General features: G+C 40.4%; 3 protein-coding genes across 3 annotated transcripts; 2 read left to right on the top strand and 1 right to left on the bottom strand.

Moving 5' to 3' along the window:
- Nucleotides 1-98: 98 nt before the first annotated feature.
- isoc2 (isochorismatase domain containing 2) lies at nucleotides 99-3,502 on the bottom strand. Its single transcript, XM_075465716.1, has 7 exons — nucleotides 3,437-3,502; nucleotides 3,131-3,240; nucleotides 2,626-2,750; nucleotides 2,323-2,535; nucleotides 2,033-2,103; nucleotides 1,817-1,934; nucleotides 99-250 (listed from the first exon to the last, which is right to left on the bottom strand). Coding segments are annotated over exons 2-7 (594 nt in total). The 5' UTR covers nucleotides 3,132-3,240; nucleotides 3,437-3,502; the 3' UTR covers nucleotides 99-184.
- A 105-nt stretch (nucleotides 3,503-3,607) lies between these two features.
- Nucleotides 3,608-7,346, top strand: atg12 (ATG12 autophagy related 12 homolog (S. cerevisiae)). The gene is made up of 4 exons (XM_075465718.1): nucleotides 3,608-3,737; nucleotides 6,032-6,168; nucleotides 6,281-6,343; nucleotides 7,139-7,346. Exons 1-4 carry the CDS (start codon nucleotides 3,644-3,646, stop codon nucleotides 7,196-7,198), a joined length of 354 nt encoding a protein of 117 aa, XP_075321833.1. The 5' UTR covers nucleotides 3,608-3,643; the 3' UTR covers nucleotides 7,199-7,346.
- Nucleotides 7,347-10,378: 3,032 nt separating this feature from the next.
- Nucleotides 10,379-15,727, top strand: LOC142380787 (germ cell-specific gene 1-like protein). The gene is made up of 6 exons (XM_075466694.1): nucleotides 10,379-10,574; nucleotides 13,181-13,363; nucleotides 14,464-14,511; nucleotides 14,618-14,770; nucleotides 14,909-15,020; nucleotides 15,148-15,727. Exons 1-6 carry the CDS (start codon nucleotides 10,379-10,381, stop codon nucleotides 15,518-15,520), a joined length of 1,065 nt encoding a protein of 354 aa, XP_075322809.1. The 3' UTR covers nucleotides 15,521-15,727.
- Nucleotides 15,728-16,146: the final 419 nt, after the last annotated feature.

Raw genomic sequence — 16,146 nt, 5'->3', positions numbered from 1 at the left:
GCACCCACACGGCCCTTTCACGGACCAGTTTGACACCCCTGACCTAGAGGGTCTGAGCCCTCACACACATGGCTCAAAAATTTGATTCAGACACAAAATTAAAGTACGGTAACAGAGTTGCTTTATTGTCTTGTCGTCCTTTACAGTTCTGTACAGTGGAACACAATGACAGAAAATGACGTCTCTACAGGGCGCTGAAGAAGTTGAGGAGGCCGGTGTCAGGGGACGGCTGGCTCATAAGCTTCTGGATCTGCCAACAAAGTTATGATCTTTGTTACTCACATATAGTTATTAAAAAAAAATCAACATTGGTATTTTCAGACAGGAAAATAGAAGACCTAGGACTTAGATAGTCTACAGCTGGTTCCGATCACTTCCATAATGAAATCAGTCAGTGCACTTTCATGCTCTTAGAATTTTATCTTATTTTTTTTAAGATTTTGTCTTGAAAAATGACACGTAATCACGTCAGTTTGACTGAAATCGTACTAATGACCCAGATCATTTGGGTGAAATTTGAACTACTCATGCTTGTTGATATCCGGTGGGATCCAAATAGGCAAAGGCGTAAAAACCCCAGAAGCCAGTAAGAAAACCATAAGGAATAGCATGTATCACATTTGTAAAAGAAAAACAAAAACTAAGAGTGCAGCATGTATGAAAAGTACTGAGCTGTAATGTCCAAAGTCCCACAGTTGAGCGATAAAAAGCTGTATCTTTGTAAAACTATGAGCTGGGGCACTAAACTATGTGTACACATACGTTTTTTTTTCTTGACTGATTTATAACGCAGTACGTACCAATGGTTCCCTTTTATAAATAAAAAAAACTACATGCACATCAAAAACCTGATGTCCAGTAACATTATTCATTTGCACATACAAACAAAGTTTACACCACAGCTAAAAAGGAGTGACATTAAAAGCAAGCAAATGTAAAACTGAAACACACATCAGTGAAGTAGAGAAAAGTCAGTCTGTTTCTGCAGGATAAAAAAAACTGGGATGGAAAAAAGTAACAGAAGCGTTCAGCCCTGTAAATTCAGAACAAAGAATCCTGCAGAGCCAAAAAAAAGCTACAGACAAGAAGCCAAAACTGTATTTGAAACCCCTGCTTTATGTGCAACAGATGAACACACACACAGTACACGGGGTTGTGTGGTGATCACCTTGGAGACCCTAACGCACAGATGGCGCATGGTATGGTGGCTGTGTTCATACTCAGCCCTTCGAAACCAAAGGCAACACCTGAACACTTTTTTAATTTTTTTTCTACAGAAAATAAGAATAAACTTTCAGTACTTTTTCTTTTTTTGCCTCATAGGCAACATTTTCCTTGGCCATTACAGGCAACCGTGACAAATAGCTGCAGTTAGTGACGGCACTCATTATGAAATAAATATATCCCTTTAAAATGGAGGGGGGGCCTGGAGTTTATCCCAGCTGCCACTGGGAATAAGGCAGGATACACCCTGGATGTTCTACACAGTTGTAGTGAAACTTTATTGTTTGTTTAATACTACATTTTCTAGCCTTTATTTTCCAAAAACCACTCACCCATATCAGGGTTAAATGCTTCAAGAAATGTGTGCACGCATGGTCTGAAGAGTGCGAGAGGTGCCCACATTCTTCCTTCAATAAACGCCTGTTTGTGTAAAGGAAAAAGCGTACGCATGGTTGTTGTGTGTACACCCCGATTATGCATTCGTTCCCCGGAGTCTGTACTTTCTTTGTACTTTTAGGAAAACACACGTATATTCATAACACATTGAGACAGACGTGAATAGGCAGAGCAACAGAGTAGTTGCAGTAAGCACCTCCTTGAAGTTGGGGTGTTTGGCGTCTTGAACCAGCTGCAGCAGGACAGCCTCTGTTGTGGTGAGGAAAGCTCCACTCTGCTTCAGTCGGGACAGAGCAAACAAGCGATCCGTCTGGCTGAGGAGAGAAGATTTGCAGAAAATAAACACATATACGGTTTCCCCAAGGGTGACATCCTGCTGTATCAGAAAGCCAATTGTACTATAAACAGATACCTTCTGGATGAAACAGCATCAGCCACAATGTGGATCTCTATTCCTTTCTCAAGCAGATCAAATGTTGTACACTGAGCAAGAGACAAGAAGCAGAGATCAGCAGGAGGAAGGCTTTTTCAATGATTCTTTAAAAAAAGACAATAACAAATAGCATTTTTTAATTACATACCAACAACATCGTAATTGCAAATAACATTATTATCATCCTCAAACTCATCTTTTGCCATTTCCTATCTTTAACTGCTCAGTAGCAGATAAAATACAAAGTAACAACAATCGTGTGCTCCTACTGCGATACAGGCGTGTGCCTCTATTCCACACAGAATAGCTTGTTTTGGGTTCCCCAGGGCCTGCAGCTCCTTCTCCACCTCTTCGATCATCATGGTGAATGAGGTCTTAGGGTGAGCTTTCAGGTCCGAAGCTCCCAGCTCCGGTACGGTGGGTCCCAAACCTTTAGGGTACTGCTCTGTCAGGATTGCTGGGATGCCCAAAACACGGCTAGCCTTTGAGAGGGAGGCGAGAGAGCAGGGGGGTTTAATTCAGACTGTACCAATAATTGAAACTTGGTGGTTAAGATTGTGGGTAGGACCAACCTGGAGAAGTCTGGCTGCATTGCTGACGATGTTGGGGAACTGGAAGATGTTGGGTCTGAACTTCTCCTGCATGTCGCACAGGAAGAGTACGGCATCCTTGGTGGAGAGCCTGCCAATGTTTGCCACTGCAAAAGTGAGATGGCAAATAACTAATTCAGCTCAGATACAACTTCTGTAACATTTTTGTTTCACAATCATTGGAAAAACTCAAGGTCAACTGTCAAGCTGTGAATGTTTGAAATGCAGCCACTTGGAGCCCTTTATGGGTATTATCTGGAAATAACTGACATAACTTTGACATGGGAAATCAATTAAAAACTTCTTGTATATGATTGTGCATTTTAGAGCTGAAAGAGGCGCCCTCTGTTTGGTGTTGCAATGTATTCATCACAATGAGACCAAATAGCATCAGTGCAAAACACTAAAGTATGAAGCGACACGGAAACAGCTGCAGAGCGAACAGAAGAAATATGACTTACTGTTTATCAAACGAAATGTGACTTACTGTTGTCGTGTGACTGTCCAAATGTAAGCAAACGGAATGGGTGAAAGGTTCAAGGAGACTGTAGAAAGTTCAACTGCCAGGTTAAAGTATTATTTCCCATGTGACGCCTCCTGTATTTTTGGAAACCAGCAGAATATTTACCTTTTTACACGTGAGTGAGAAAGAATGATCGTATTTAAAACTTCACAAAAACGACATATAATAATATAAATTGAATGATCAACGAAAACCAGAATAAATAATTAAAAAATAATAAAACAATCACAGTATTTGCGAATATAATCCGATGTCAAAATAAAAACTAACCTCGCAAGTAGCAAGGACCCAGCCAGAAGTTCAGCTGCCAAGCGTTCAACGATAAGTACCGCCTTCCTAAGAGCATATTGACCAATAGCATTACGCGTCATTGAAATTGATATGTATTTTAGCCAATAGCAGGTAGCCTTTTTTGCCATAATCAACCTGCTAGCTTGGTGGGTGTTAACCATAAAGTAACTCAGTGGTCATCTGAAGATGTCTGACAATGCTGAGTCCCCAACAGAAACGCAGAAACAGGAGCCACAGCCACCGTTAGACGACTCCGCAGCTAACGAGGAGAAGAAAAAAAGTAAGTTAATTAAATATATCAGCATTTGTGTGACAGTAGTGAATAATAGTTGTTTGTTTTTGAGTACTTTTGCGAAAGCTAAAGGAGACGCTTCCTGTTGTGTGACGGTAAAAGTGAGTGATAGTAATTTTGGCCAATAAAATGAATGCTTTTTTCTTTTTAGCCAATAGGAATGGAACTTATTAACACGTGATAGCACAAGTTTTGGAAAACAGCTAAAGCTATTGCTAATTATTATGAAGGCAACATACACTGTTATGTGTGCTATATTTTACTTTGAGTCGGTTTACCGCGGCAGTGGATGGGTTAGGGTCAAATATATTCTACAGTTATGTCAAAAACATCTTTATTATCGCCAATATAAGGATGATAAATTAAATATTCAGTTACAGTGTGTTTAAAACGATCACACAGGAAGCATCCTGTTTCAAGTGGTGGCGATTCATACACGTTTGTTTTTTTTTTATTTTATTTGATCTTTTTAGTCTTTAGTTATGGGAGACCTCATTTAAGACTGGCTTCCAATTACTTATTCCACATTAGGTGGACATGTATTTGTCCCACAAGAGGAAATTTCAAATGTTACAGTAGCAATAGAATAAAATTGAATAATAATAATAATAAAAAAAAAAAGCCCACAACACTGGAACATAGTAATTAAAAAAGACATAGCAGAGAATAAGAAAACAAAAGAATATAATACACTATCTACAAATGCTGGTATCAACCAGCTGAGGGGGTATTATTGTACACTATATACACATACAGATATATACCTGTAAACATATGACACGTGAAATATTGCAAAAGTCCAGTTCATGCGGCCTGTTATTAGGAGTACAGAGATATGTTAAATCCCACTATGCTAAAGAACTTAATCATTTACATGCTTAAAGTTGGTTAAAATCCATCAAACCCATAGACAAGCAAGACTCAACATATATTCAACAATATAATGTAATCTTCATCCAGCTGTTTGTTTATTATATTCACATATCTAACCTCTGTATGCTGATTGTTGCACATCATGTCCAGTACAGACAAATCAACCATTTAGAAGATTAATCAGACTTATAAAATGCCGATTAGAGACAATCTACTTTAATTAGGCGGGTAAAGCAAAGTGTTATGCAGACGTATCTGCAGCGCAGACAATCTTTTCAGTGCTGCTTCGGAACCAATTTCATTATGTATGTGTATGCTTACAAATCTTCTTTCTCTCTTGGACATGCTGTTATCCTCTAAGTTCTGTTAAGTAACTCTAAAACCTTTTGATTTCTCATTCATTCATAAGTTCTTTTTCCAGTTACCTGTTGACAGATATTTAGTTGGTACAGTTTTTAAAAGAAACAATAAGAGAAACGAGATGATGCTAACACACTACAGATGTTCATTTAGGTCTCAGCAGTTATGTGCCTTATTGGCTACTCTTAAGAGATGACTACGGTATTTAATGATATAAAAGAGATGACAACAACATGTTTTCAGCATGACTTATAAACCATCGGAGTTAACGGTTGTAGCCAGGCTTTTAACTGCTTGACCCTCATCAGGCTGGCTGGTGTTGACCAAAAGATGATCCCAAAGCTCATTAAGCTGATAATAGAGGAATTTTTCATGTAAGGACTGTACACTTGACAGTTTGTGGTTGTACCAATATTAAGGAAATAATACTCCATGGGACACTTTTGATACATGCATCCATTTTCTACATCTGCTTTTTCCCTCATGGTCCAAACACAAAAGACAAAAAAACATGCACATTCACAGTCAATTAATTGCTCATTTAGAAGAACCAGTTAACCTAACATACGTATTTTTCGGTATGCGGGAAGAAGCTGAAGTAGCTGTAGAGATCCACACGTGCACGGGGAGAACATGCAAATTCTACACCGAAAGGACACAGCTGAGATTGAAATCAGGAACTTCCTTGTCTTCAGGCAACAGCACAAACCGTCACACTACCCAGCAGCCCCCACCTGGAGGTTGAAATGATTAAAATACAAGCCAAAAGCTATAATGATACAATAGGCAAAAACTCAGGTTTAGCATGTCATTTCTCCTGTCCCAACAGCACTGATTGCTGTTGTAATACTTCGACAGTGTTCTTTCTAACATTAAGAGAAGAAACACTGTTACACTGTTTGTCCTCTTGCTGTGGTATTGAAGTCACACACGAGTGCTTTCCAGAAGCACATAGTCAGAAATTCCACTGAGCGGTTCAAGTTCAGATCTGCCTGGATCACTTTGTGCTGCAGCGGCTGCTTTCACTTTTGTTTCCTCTGTTTTCCCAGTCGATGTGCTGCTGAAGGCGGTGGGAGACACTCCCATAATGAAAACAAAGAAGTGGGCTGTGGACCGGGGGAGGACGGTGCAGTCCCTCGCTCAGTTCATTTCTCGTTTCCTCAAGCTCGATGACGGTGAACAACTGGTAAGGATGAAATGGTGCTTGACCTCCTCAAAGTATATCTGGAATAAGATTAGGAGGGAAAAACAAAGAACAAAAGTAACTCCTCGCTGTATCTGCTTTTGTTGGTTTTCAGTTCATCTATGTTAACCAGTCATTTGCACCATCACCAGACCAAGAAGTAGGGGTCCTCTTTGATGTAAGTTTATGTGCTGTTTTGTGTTTATTTTAAGTGTGGTTTGCCTTGATTTAACTTTTCCTCAAGCTAAAAAAAAATTTCTATTTTCGTTCAAAATGACTGAATAATAGGAAAAATTTTGCAGCATGCATATTTTAAATATATATAATTTCAAAAATTTCAGTCTGCACAGAAATTACGGGTATCAATTAAGACATTTTTGAGAATACTAACATTATGGCTGCTTTCTGTGAGACCAGTCGAGCCCATCTATCAATATTGTCCTAATAACACGGGCAGTCAGCTCTCCCTGCTTTAACTGCAAGCAGCACTCAGGCTGTTAGATGGGAACTGGACTGTTTAAAATATCTGTTTAAATCCTAATGATGTATCCTGCAGAAGACATTTTTTTAGATATAGAATTTGAGATGAAACAGACGCCGGTAAATGAACACTTTATTGCCACCCTTATTATATTGGAATGGTCTGTTGGCCTGCCATGAAATGTTAAATCAGCGGCTGTGGCAGGTTGTCATCCACCTGTAGGTTCAGCATGCATGAGTTGACCAGCAGAGGGAGCAATAAGAGGAAAGGTTCATATGACAAAAAAACCAAATCCATGACCACTGACCAGTCCCCTGATGAGTAAGACTGCGAAATATAGTTGAAATATCTTCTTCTTTTTTAGTATTATTATTATTGTCTTCATCACCATCAGTTAAGATCAATTTGCAGGCTGTAACTTTGGACTGCACAGAACGCACACGAAACATTTGTTTTGATCTCTTTTCCTCTCCCTCTTTGTCTCTCCTCCAGTGTTTCAGCAGTGATGGGAAGCTGGTTCTACATTATTGTAAATGTCAAGCCTGGGGTTAACTGCTGTGTACATCTTGATGTGTAATGAAATCCCTCTTGAATTTGTACCTTTAAACATTTGTTATTGTTTTTTCTCTTTTGCTATGACGTATTATGTACATACACTGTAAATAAATTATTGTGAACAAATAAAGATTTCTCCACCTTTTTTTTTTCTCTTGGTTTCTTTCTCTCTGTTTTTTTGGCATAACATTTCACATACAGCAAGAAACGGTTAACTCTCCTCGACGGTTGTGATTGATTAGAAATGATGCCATGATTGATTATAAGCACAAGCCAACGTCCATAAAAGAGTTGGTCCACAGTTTGGTTTCCATCATCTTGCTGTGATGATTAGGGATCAGGTCAAATACAAAGAGAGCGTTTTCATGGAGCGCAACTTAAACTGGTGACGAAGGCTGGCGGGAGGCTGAGAGGGAACCACCTCTGAAAATGGGCAGAAAGGAAGCGAGGGGGCACTACAGTAACAGATGGACTTAGAGGGATTACATGATTCAGGATGGGTATGTGACATAAATTCCCAAGAAAGACAGAAAACAGAGTAGATTGGTGTGTGGGCAGGCGCTCAGTCGCTCCATCAGTTCACATCTCCATCCGTCTATTGGCTGGGAGGATTACAGGGGAGAGTGCGGCTGGAGAGGTAAGGACCGCCGATGCGCATCCTGAATGATGAAAACTGTTGACAGACGGGATACAGAGGAAGACCGTGGTGACGTAGAGTGTTCAAGATGGAGCAACTACATGTAAGTTCTTAAGAAGCATTTTGGTTAAAGGCTCTTAAATAAGGCAGATTGTGGGGTCAGAAAACGACAAGAAGTGACGGGTGAATATATATCGTTTTACGACAGTAGTTACTCTTAGGAAGGCACGTGTCACTCGTCCTTAAATAAGTGGAGATTAAGTTGCTTGTCAGACAATGGAGGAATAATCAAGTACTGTGATAACTGATAAATGTCATTGAGTTGATTCCTTTTCATCATTTCTTAAACTGAAGAGCTTGTCATGATGAATTCCTGGATAATGCACTGATTATGCATGCCTTTTATGAGACTGTTTAGTTGCACATAGACTAAAAAGCTGAGATGTTCATAAACTACCTTTCGATGTGACTTGTGACTGTTTTAACTGAGGGAAATAATGTGTGTAGTTTTTAAAATCTAATATTCCTGTCGATGCGATCAACAAGAATTCAGGTTCTGTTGAGGAAATAATGACCATTTTTATTCTAAAATTAAATATTTGTAATATCAGCTAAATTTGGACGAGAGTTTTTTTTCAATTCTGATCACAAAGCCCACCATAAAGAGTAATATCCACTTTTTAAAAGAGTTCTGCTCAGATAATCGCATAAAGTGTTAATAATGTTCAGAAAGATTAAGCTGGTCCCTCGCTTCAACTTAATCTGAAAAATAGAACTTCGGTTCCTGTCGAGATCAAAGTTGATGCTTCTGAAAAAAGTTAAAGTTCCCCTCACAGCAGGGAACATGCAAAGAGAGGAATGAACAAACAGTTTTGATTTGTCAATTAAAAAAACAAATCAAGTCAATGTTTAATCACAATTTGCCTTAAAACCTTAAACATCTGCACCTTGAAAAAAAGCTAAAGGAAATGCATTTCTTTGCATTTCTCAATCTCCTTTTTGCTGTAATCAAAAATCAGTGTTGTATAAATTAAACGGATGAGATCTCACTTAACTGTAAAAGTATCAAAATTTGAAAAAGTAACAGGAGATTCCTCTTTGCATACTCACATCAGCTCGACCAAATGGTAGAGCGGGACATTAAAGAGTAAAATCAGCTTCATATACCTGTACGCAGTTTGTCGAGGGTCTTTTCAGGCGATTCTTTCTGTGCAGAATGACTTTGGGGCCAAATACACACCTTCGTGCTCGATAAAACTCTAAAAGTTGCATAAACATTGAAGGGCCATATTCTGGCAATGTTTTCTATTTTAGCTGGACTTTTGCCATAACCACCACGGGAAACACTTTTGTTATTCTCTATTTGAATTAATAGTAATATCATAATTAAATGACATATTTTTAATCAGCAGGCACCATGTAAGCATAGCTGAATAAGTGTTCTGAACTGACTGGTTTAACCGCTGTTTTTTTTTGTTTTTCAGGGGCTGCCGGGGGTCATTGTCTGAGAGACAGAGAGCCGGCATGGGGAGATTGTACTTCACACTAAAATACTACTAACACACACAGATTAAAGCAGATTTTCAGGGATTATCACTCAAAAATTTTCATTTAAATCTGTGGCTCATCCATAACAGCATCAACAAAACATTTGTTTGTTTTGAGCCTCTTCCTGGTTTAGCACTTAAAGTCCTGCAGGGGCCGTTTATAACAAGCAGAAGACTCATTGCTGAGTGTGACAGTCAGGGAGCACAAAGACATTAGCCTGGGTCACATTACTCAGCCTTCCATAAAGCCTCCTCAAAAACAGCTGGAAGACTTATTTGACTTTAACAGTGACTGAAGGAACAAAGTTAGATGTCACCACGTGGCCTCTGTGCTCCAGTCAGCAGTCAAATTTTCCTTTCTCACTATGTAAAGAACCATATTTAAGGAAGTTCTTTACTTCCTCTTTAGCTGTAAAACCTTTGTCGTTTTGGCATGGCATACAGAAACTAATTTAATTCAGCTGGAAAAAAAGGGTCTTGAGGTCAGGGGATTTGTGGGCATATCAGTTCCCACGAGGATCAATAGAACATCACATTTAAGTGTTACATCCTCACATCCCATTCTACTCTCCCACTGTGTGCACTTATTCCACCTAAATCCCTTGTTCATTTTTTCACTCCATCTGTCCCTTCAGCTTCAGAGCTTCTTATCCTACTTCCTCGCTTCTCATTCTCTTTATCTTCTTCTCTTTTAATCACATTGATCTTGCAGTGTCACTTTGTCAGCTGTGTTTTGTTATCTTCTTTCTGTTCTGTTCCGTCACGTCACATTTATCTCTGCTTCCCGTTTAAAGCTGGCAGCTCATCAGCTCTTAAAACCACAACAAAGCATCTATCCAAGCTTGTCAGCTACATCTGTGGCTGCAAGCTTACACTCCGTCCCGTCCGTCTTATTCCCACGTGTAGCATCCCCGTCTGTCCTCCTCTTGTCGTCCTTGCAACCTGTTGTGTCTCTTTCTGGTGCCCCGTGCCTCCTTTGTCCCCCTCGTAGCCATGCTGGAGCGTATGTCACGCCGGTCCCGCTCCCTGCTCTCCCTGACCTTGACTACTCTGGCTCTGACCCTCTCCATTCTGGCACTCTGCACCTCGTACTGGTGTGAGGGCACGCACAAGGTGGTCAAGCCTCTCTGTCTGTCTCCTGTTAAAATGAAGAACTGTGGCGAGAACAACAGCGAGCCTTACACCACAGGTATGGAAAACGTGCTTTGTTCAACATCATTGTGCTTAATTTTGTTTCTTTTTACTCTTCATTTCGTACATTTAGGTAGCTTTGGTTCAGGCTCTAAACATTTACTTTTTAGGTGCCCCTCCTCCCCTCCAGATTTTTCCCGTTTTGCTAAATAATCCTCACATCACGAGGCAGAAAAAACTCGAGACACTATTCTGGTTCTATTTTTGAGCAAAATGTTCAATGTAAAGGTCTTAAAGTTGACACAATTTTTACTTGCTCCACGTCCATCAACCAATGTGCTACTAACAGTGACAAAGACTGTACACATTCTTTATTTTTGTAAAAGTAACAATGCCAAAAGTATTAGAATTCTCTCTTACAAGGTAAAGTATGATGTTTTTTCACATTTGATGAGTAGGATAAACATCAGAGATGCTTTTCTGCAAGCAGATATTGATAGAGCTACTTGGGATATGCTGCAGGTCTCTCCCTTTTGATGGCGTTTGACAGAGTAGCCCATCAGTCCTGGCCAGCTGCTGGGTTCCAACTGTGAGCTCTTGTCAACCACAGCCATCTTGAGCTGGTCTCAGCTGCAATATCTATCTCTCCAATAGCTTTCTTCAGCTGTTTAGGCTCCAAATCCATCTTCTGTAAGGAATAGTGCTCTGATGTTGCTGGGAAACCAAAGCAGCCAGCTTCATTAGGAAATAGGGTCGCATGCCATCTTTTGGCGAGGGCTTCCTAAAAAAGATTCTGGTACTTGGCTTTGTTTTTTTGGTGAGAGATGGAGCTCCCAGTGCACCATAAGCTCAGCTACTAAGATGGATTTTGTGCTGCTAGACAGTACTCTGTCTGGTCAAAGAGAGGTTACAGCTTCTGTAAAGTCTCCTCCACAACTCAACTTGCATCTCCCACTCGGCTGCTTGATGCAGCATTTAGAACATATTCTTAGCAGCTGTTCTTGTCAAAGGAAAATCAAGCATTTCCTTTTCAAAACTGACGGATTAAATTGTTTTTGCTTTTTCATTTTACATATACACACCTATTAAAATGTTATCCCACTATGTCAGTATGTGACATCACAATACAGTATGTTAAAATAAGTATGGAGATTTAAGCAGCATTTCATGATATAGAAATGTATTAAAAGAAGCAGACAGTAAAGTACATGTACCTTAAAATTGGCACCTTATTTCAGTAAATGTATGTTGTTATGCTTCACATTTTTTAAATGGAGCTTTTGGGAAGTTTTGAGAAAACGCACAAACCCTAAAGCCACACTGGGGAGAAATCTAAGTGCAGTAAAGTGGGAAATATTCCTTGGTGACTAATCCCACTTTCCGTTGCAACACGTTCACAGGCATGTACCGTTTTGCCTCTGACATTTTGACTTTCAGTCACCTTAAGTCAACAGTCCTTGACGTTTTCTTGGCGTTGGGCGTTTGTGGCACTCAGCAATAATTCGAATGTTGAAACATTGTAACTGACAAGGCACCACCCGTCACTGCTACAGGTTACCTCTCTACACACAGGTGCTCAGTGCGGCACAAACATTTTGTCTCTCCTCTAAGCACTGTGACGAAACTTAAACTTATGGCCTCTGTTGAGGGTGAGCTCATCGTGCAATTAGCAGCAATTATTATGATTTGGCAAAACAATCTACTCTGGGGCTTTTTCTTTTTCTGGTTTGCACACGAGAAATATCTGGGAAAAGCCAACGAGTGGACTGTGAGGTCAGGTGGCTTTGACAAAGCTTTGCTTTTGAGACTTTAGAATGTTTGTATTCAATGATAAATGAATGTCACAAGAATTCAAACGTCCTTATGATGCAGCGTGAGAGTGTACAGTAGAATAATATGTCATGAGCGTGTTTGGGGGCACGGTCATTTCCTCTCAGAGGTCCTCTAAATTGTTTTGAAAATCTCTCATTCCTGAAATCTGATTACACAAGTGATGAATTTCTCAGTTTTTACACATTCTCTTTATAACAAGCAATACTTGGAACTAATCTGACAGGAATAAATCGACAGGCTTTCACCCCTGTAGAAAGTGATTGTTCTTGTTTTAATCTCTTTTTGTCACAGAGGGTGACAATACCTGCTCTCGGGTGTGTGTAATGCTTAATCCACTTAATCCACAGTGTGATTACTCTTGCACATTGATGGACACCTGATTCATAAAACACACTGACAGGGCTGCATGTGACTGCAATATAGAGCACGCCACAGCTGAAAGGTGAATAAGATGTGTTGAACTGTTTTTTCTCTTGCTTTCTAAAGCACAAACTAAATATTAACCTGTTTATTGGACCTTCCCTTATATTCCCTTTAAACACGCCTCTGTTTGATGATGAAAAATACCCGTGCTTCTGTGGGTGTTTTTTTTTTGCGCACTTGCTTGACAACACATGCTCAAACTGCAGTTAATCAGTCTTTTCTGTCATATTCAATCCGAGGTAAAAAAAAAATTCATTGATGCTTATGAGCACAAAAGGGTTTGAGACAGAGCATGTTAGGTAATGCTTTAGTTGCCAGCCACCTTAACAAAACCAAAATAACAGGGTGCAAAATTGAGCCTGAACAAACTTTTCTATCACTGTCACCCTCTTGTGTCATCTCATACAGAGGGTCCCACTCAGAACCCCTTCAACCGCACTCTGTCTCCAGCCAGGAGAGATGAGCTGTCCAAGATCAGACAAAGGCAGCTGGCCAACGCAGTTCACTACATCTGGGAGACAGGGGAAGACAAGTTTGCCTTCAGATACTTCCACACCGGCTTTTGGGAAAGCTGTGAGACACAGAATGATGGTGAGACTTCCCATCATAAGGTTTTAAGTATCAGGACATAATACAAATACTCTGGTAGTGTGTGAAAGACTAAGTATATTGTGACTGCTTCCACAAAGAATCAAGAGTAGCAGCTAGTTTCTGCTAATCAGATGATGATCTTGATCAGATCATGATCTTAGAGAAGCGGGTGTTGCTGCCGTCATCAATCTAAGAAGAAGGACCATTTCTAAACTATTGCAAGTCCATCGTTCTACAGAGAGAAAGATTTTTCACAAGTGGAAAACATTCATTCAAGACTTCCCAGGAGTGGATATCCCTCAAGTTCACCCCAAGATCAGATCGTACAATGCTCAGAGAATGTGCAAAAAAAACCCACTCACTTAGCATGTTAAATATTAAAGTTCATGATAGTTCAATTAGAAAAAGACTGAACAAGTATGGCTTGTTTGCAAGGGTTGCAGGAGAAAGCCTGTTTTCTCTAAAAAGAACATGGCAGCACAGCTTAGGCTGGTAAAGTTATATATGAACAAACCACAAGACTTCTAGAACAATGCCCTTTGGACAGATGAGACCAAAGTGGAGATGTTTGGTCATAATGCACAGAAGCACATTTGGAGAAAACCAAACACAGCATCCATCCATTTTCTATACCCGCTGAATCCACTTCACACAGCCACACGGAGACAAAGGAGACACACAACCATGCACACTCACACTCACTCCTCGGGACAATTTAGAGCCACCAATCAACCTAACACGCATGTTTTTAGACGGTGGGAGGAAGCCGGAGTACCTGGACACCTTGCAGTCATTGAGTCCACCATGAACTCCTCTGTATACCAAAGTATTGTAGGCTAGAGTCAAATGTGAGGCCATCTGTCAGCTAAAGTATGGCTGAATCAGGACACATTCCTCCACGATGATGTGAGTGACTGACCACATCATACAGAATATTATTACTTCTTGTTATTGCTGCTAAGGTGGTTCCACAAGCCGTTAAATCATGGGAACAAGGTGTTCAAATGGAAAGAAAGTGTCCTTGCTAATTTCAGAGATGTTTGGGTTCTCACATCTTCAAAGTTTTGACTAAATCTCCATATGTTCCATACTGTTAGCAGGGGAGGTGTGTCGTAGCTTCATCGACTTAACTCCAGGGGAAACACAAGGTAAGCTGTGTATTGACTAGCAGTCACCACTTTTTATATCCACATTTTATAATCAAATTAAGGGTTGTTTCATTACACTGTACACATATGTCTTCACATGTTGCAGGTGTGCTTTGGCTGTCAGTTATTTCTGAGTTTACATATATCGGCCTGCTGGGGATGGGCTTCTTACTCATGTGGCTGGAAGTCCTGTGCTCCCACAAAGAGATGCACGCGCTAAAAATCAATGCTTATGCTGCTATTTGTACTGTGCTATCAGGTGAGGGTATCACTCAGCTTTACTTTATTTGATTTCTTTTACAAACGTCATCTCCCTCTCATATTACCGCTAGAATCATTCTGTTGAATGTTTACCGGAGTTTCCAAGATTTCATATTTGGTTGTATCTGCTGTGTAGGTCTTCTTGGGATGGTAGCACACATGATGTTCACAACAGTGTTTCAGATGACAGTGATTGTGGGTCCTAAAGACTGGAGACCTCAGTCCTGGGATTACGGCTGGTCATTTGCGTAAGTGGCTGCTCTTCGTGGACCAAATTACAGCCGGAATTATCCAAGCATGTCCTTAAGATGTGAGTTATTTGCACACTATATCATTTCTTTTGACCCCAAACTATTCTAAATCCTCTTTTCTCAGCCTTGCCTGGGTGTCCTTCAGTTGCTGCATGGGGGCAGCAGTGGTCACGCTCAACTCCTACACAAAGACCATCATTGAGCTACGGCGCAAACAGAGAATACGCTTGGAAGAGGCAAGAGCCGCCACTCACGCACCGACCTACGAAGAGGTAGTGTCAGGGGGCGGGCTCTATTCCGTCAGCGGGCTGTTGCACTGTCCAGACGGCATGATTGACGTGGCGTGGCCCCCCAACGGCAGCGTGGTCGGAGTGGCAAATGGGGACGTACCGACTCTGGTTTTGGTGGGAGGCTGTGGACCCGATGGGTGTGAGGACTGTGAGAGGGAGAGGGATGAGATGGAGGATAACTTGGAGCGAGTTGATTCGCCTTGTTAGGGGATCAGTAACATAGCTACATTCAACTAAAAGGGCTGAACAACCTGAAAAGGAAAGACTGCATCATGAGCTGAAAACAAACCCTGATTTTTTTTGTCACCTGCTTTCTGTGAACTTTGGCCGAACTCATTGTGGTTAAAGGCAATCTGATCAGCGCATATCAAAATATTAAGACTATGATGTATTCATATTTCTCTGTGCCTAATTGTCGGAAAGTAAATGTACAATTCTAAATGTAATTCAAGTGTTTGTCTTACTATATTACTTATATAATAACCTGCTATGGCAACCGTCATCTCAATGGTGAACTCATGTCAAAGTTCTGTCAAATCGATATACAATACATTCTCATGTATCTGAGTTTGGCATCCAGCATGTTTCCTTTGTCAAAATATTATTTTTCTAATGGTGAACTTATGATAGAGGCATAATTTTGTTGCAATGCATGCACACCAGCAACTCGGGCAAACACGGCTTCTCTGTGGTGAAGCACACACAAACCCATAGAGATAAAAAGATTACAGAGATTTTGAAAAGTCTGCTCTCTCATGTTGAACAGAAGATTATGTGTAAACCAGTAATCCTGAGTTGGATGGAAAGAAGGAGGAATCGAGAGGAAAGATGTG

This window comes from Odontesthes bonariensis, chromosome 5, assembly GCF_027942865.1.
Source record: "Odontesthes bonariensis isolate fOdoBon6 chromosome 5, fOdoBon6.hap1, whole genome shotgun sequence".
Classification (NCBI taxonomy): domain Eukaryota; kingdom Metazoa; phylum Chordata; class Actinopteri; order Atheriniformes; family Atherinopsidae; genus Odontesthes; species Odontesthes bonariensis.
This window is presented reverse-complemented; position numbering and strand designations above follow the sequence as displayed.

Coding starts and splice junctions, on each gene's coding strand:
- isoc2 (XM_075465716.1), bottom strand. Junction 2,536..2,625: donor ATGCAGCCAGACTTCTCCAG/GTTGGTCCTACC, acceptor TCCCTCTCAAAG/GCTAGCCGTGTTTTGGGCAT. Junction 2,104..2,322: donor AGGCACACGCCTGTATCGCA/GTAGGAGCACAC, acceptor TCTCTTGCTCAG/TGTACAACATTTGATCTGCT.
- atg12 (XM_075465718.1), top strand. CDS start 3,644: ATGTCTGACAATGCTGAGTCCCCAACAGAAACGCAGAAACAGGAGCCA. Junction 3,738..6,031: donor TAACGAGGAGAAGAAAAAAA/GTAAGTTAATTA, acceptor CTGTTTTCCCAG/TCGATGTGCTGCTGAAGGCG. Junction 6,344..7,138: donor AAGTAGGGGTCCTCTTTGAT/GTAAGTTTATGT, acceptor TCTCTCCTCCAG/TGTTTCAGCAGTGATGGGAA.
- LOC142380787 (XM_075466694.1), top strand. CDS start 10,379: ATGCTGGAGCGTATGTCACGCCGGTCCCGCTCCCTGCTCTCCCTGACC. Junction 10,575..13,180: donor CAGCGAGCCTTACACCACAG/GTATGGAAAACG, acceptor CATCTCATACAG/AGGGTCCCACTCAGAACCCC. Junction 13,364..14,463: donor CTGTGAGACACAGAATGATG/GTGAGACTTCCC, acceptor TACTGTTAGCAG/GGGAGGTGTGTCGTAGCTTC.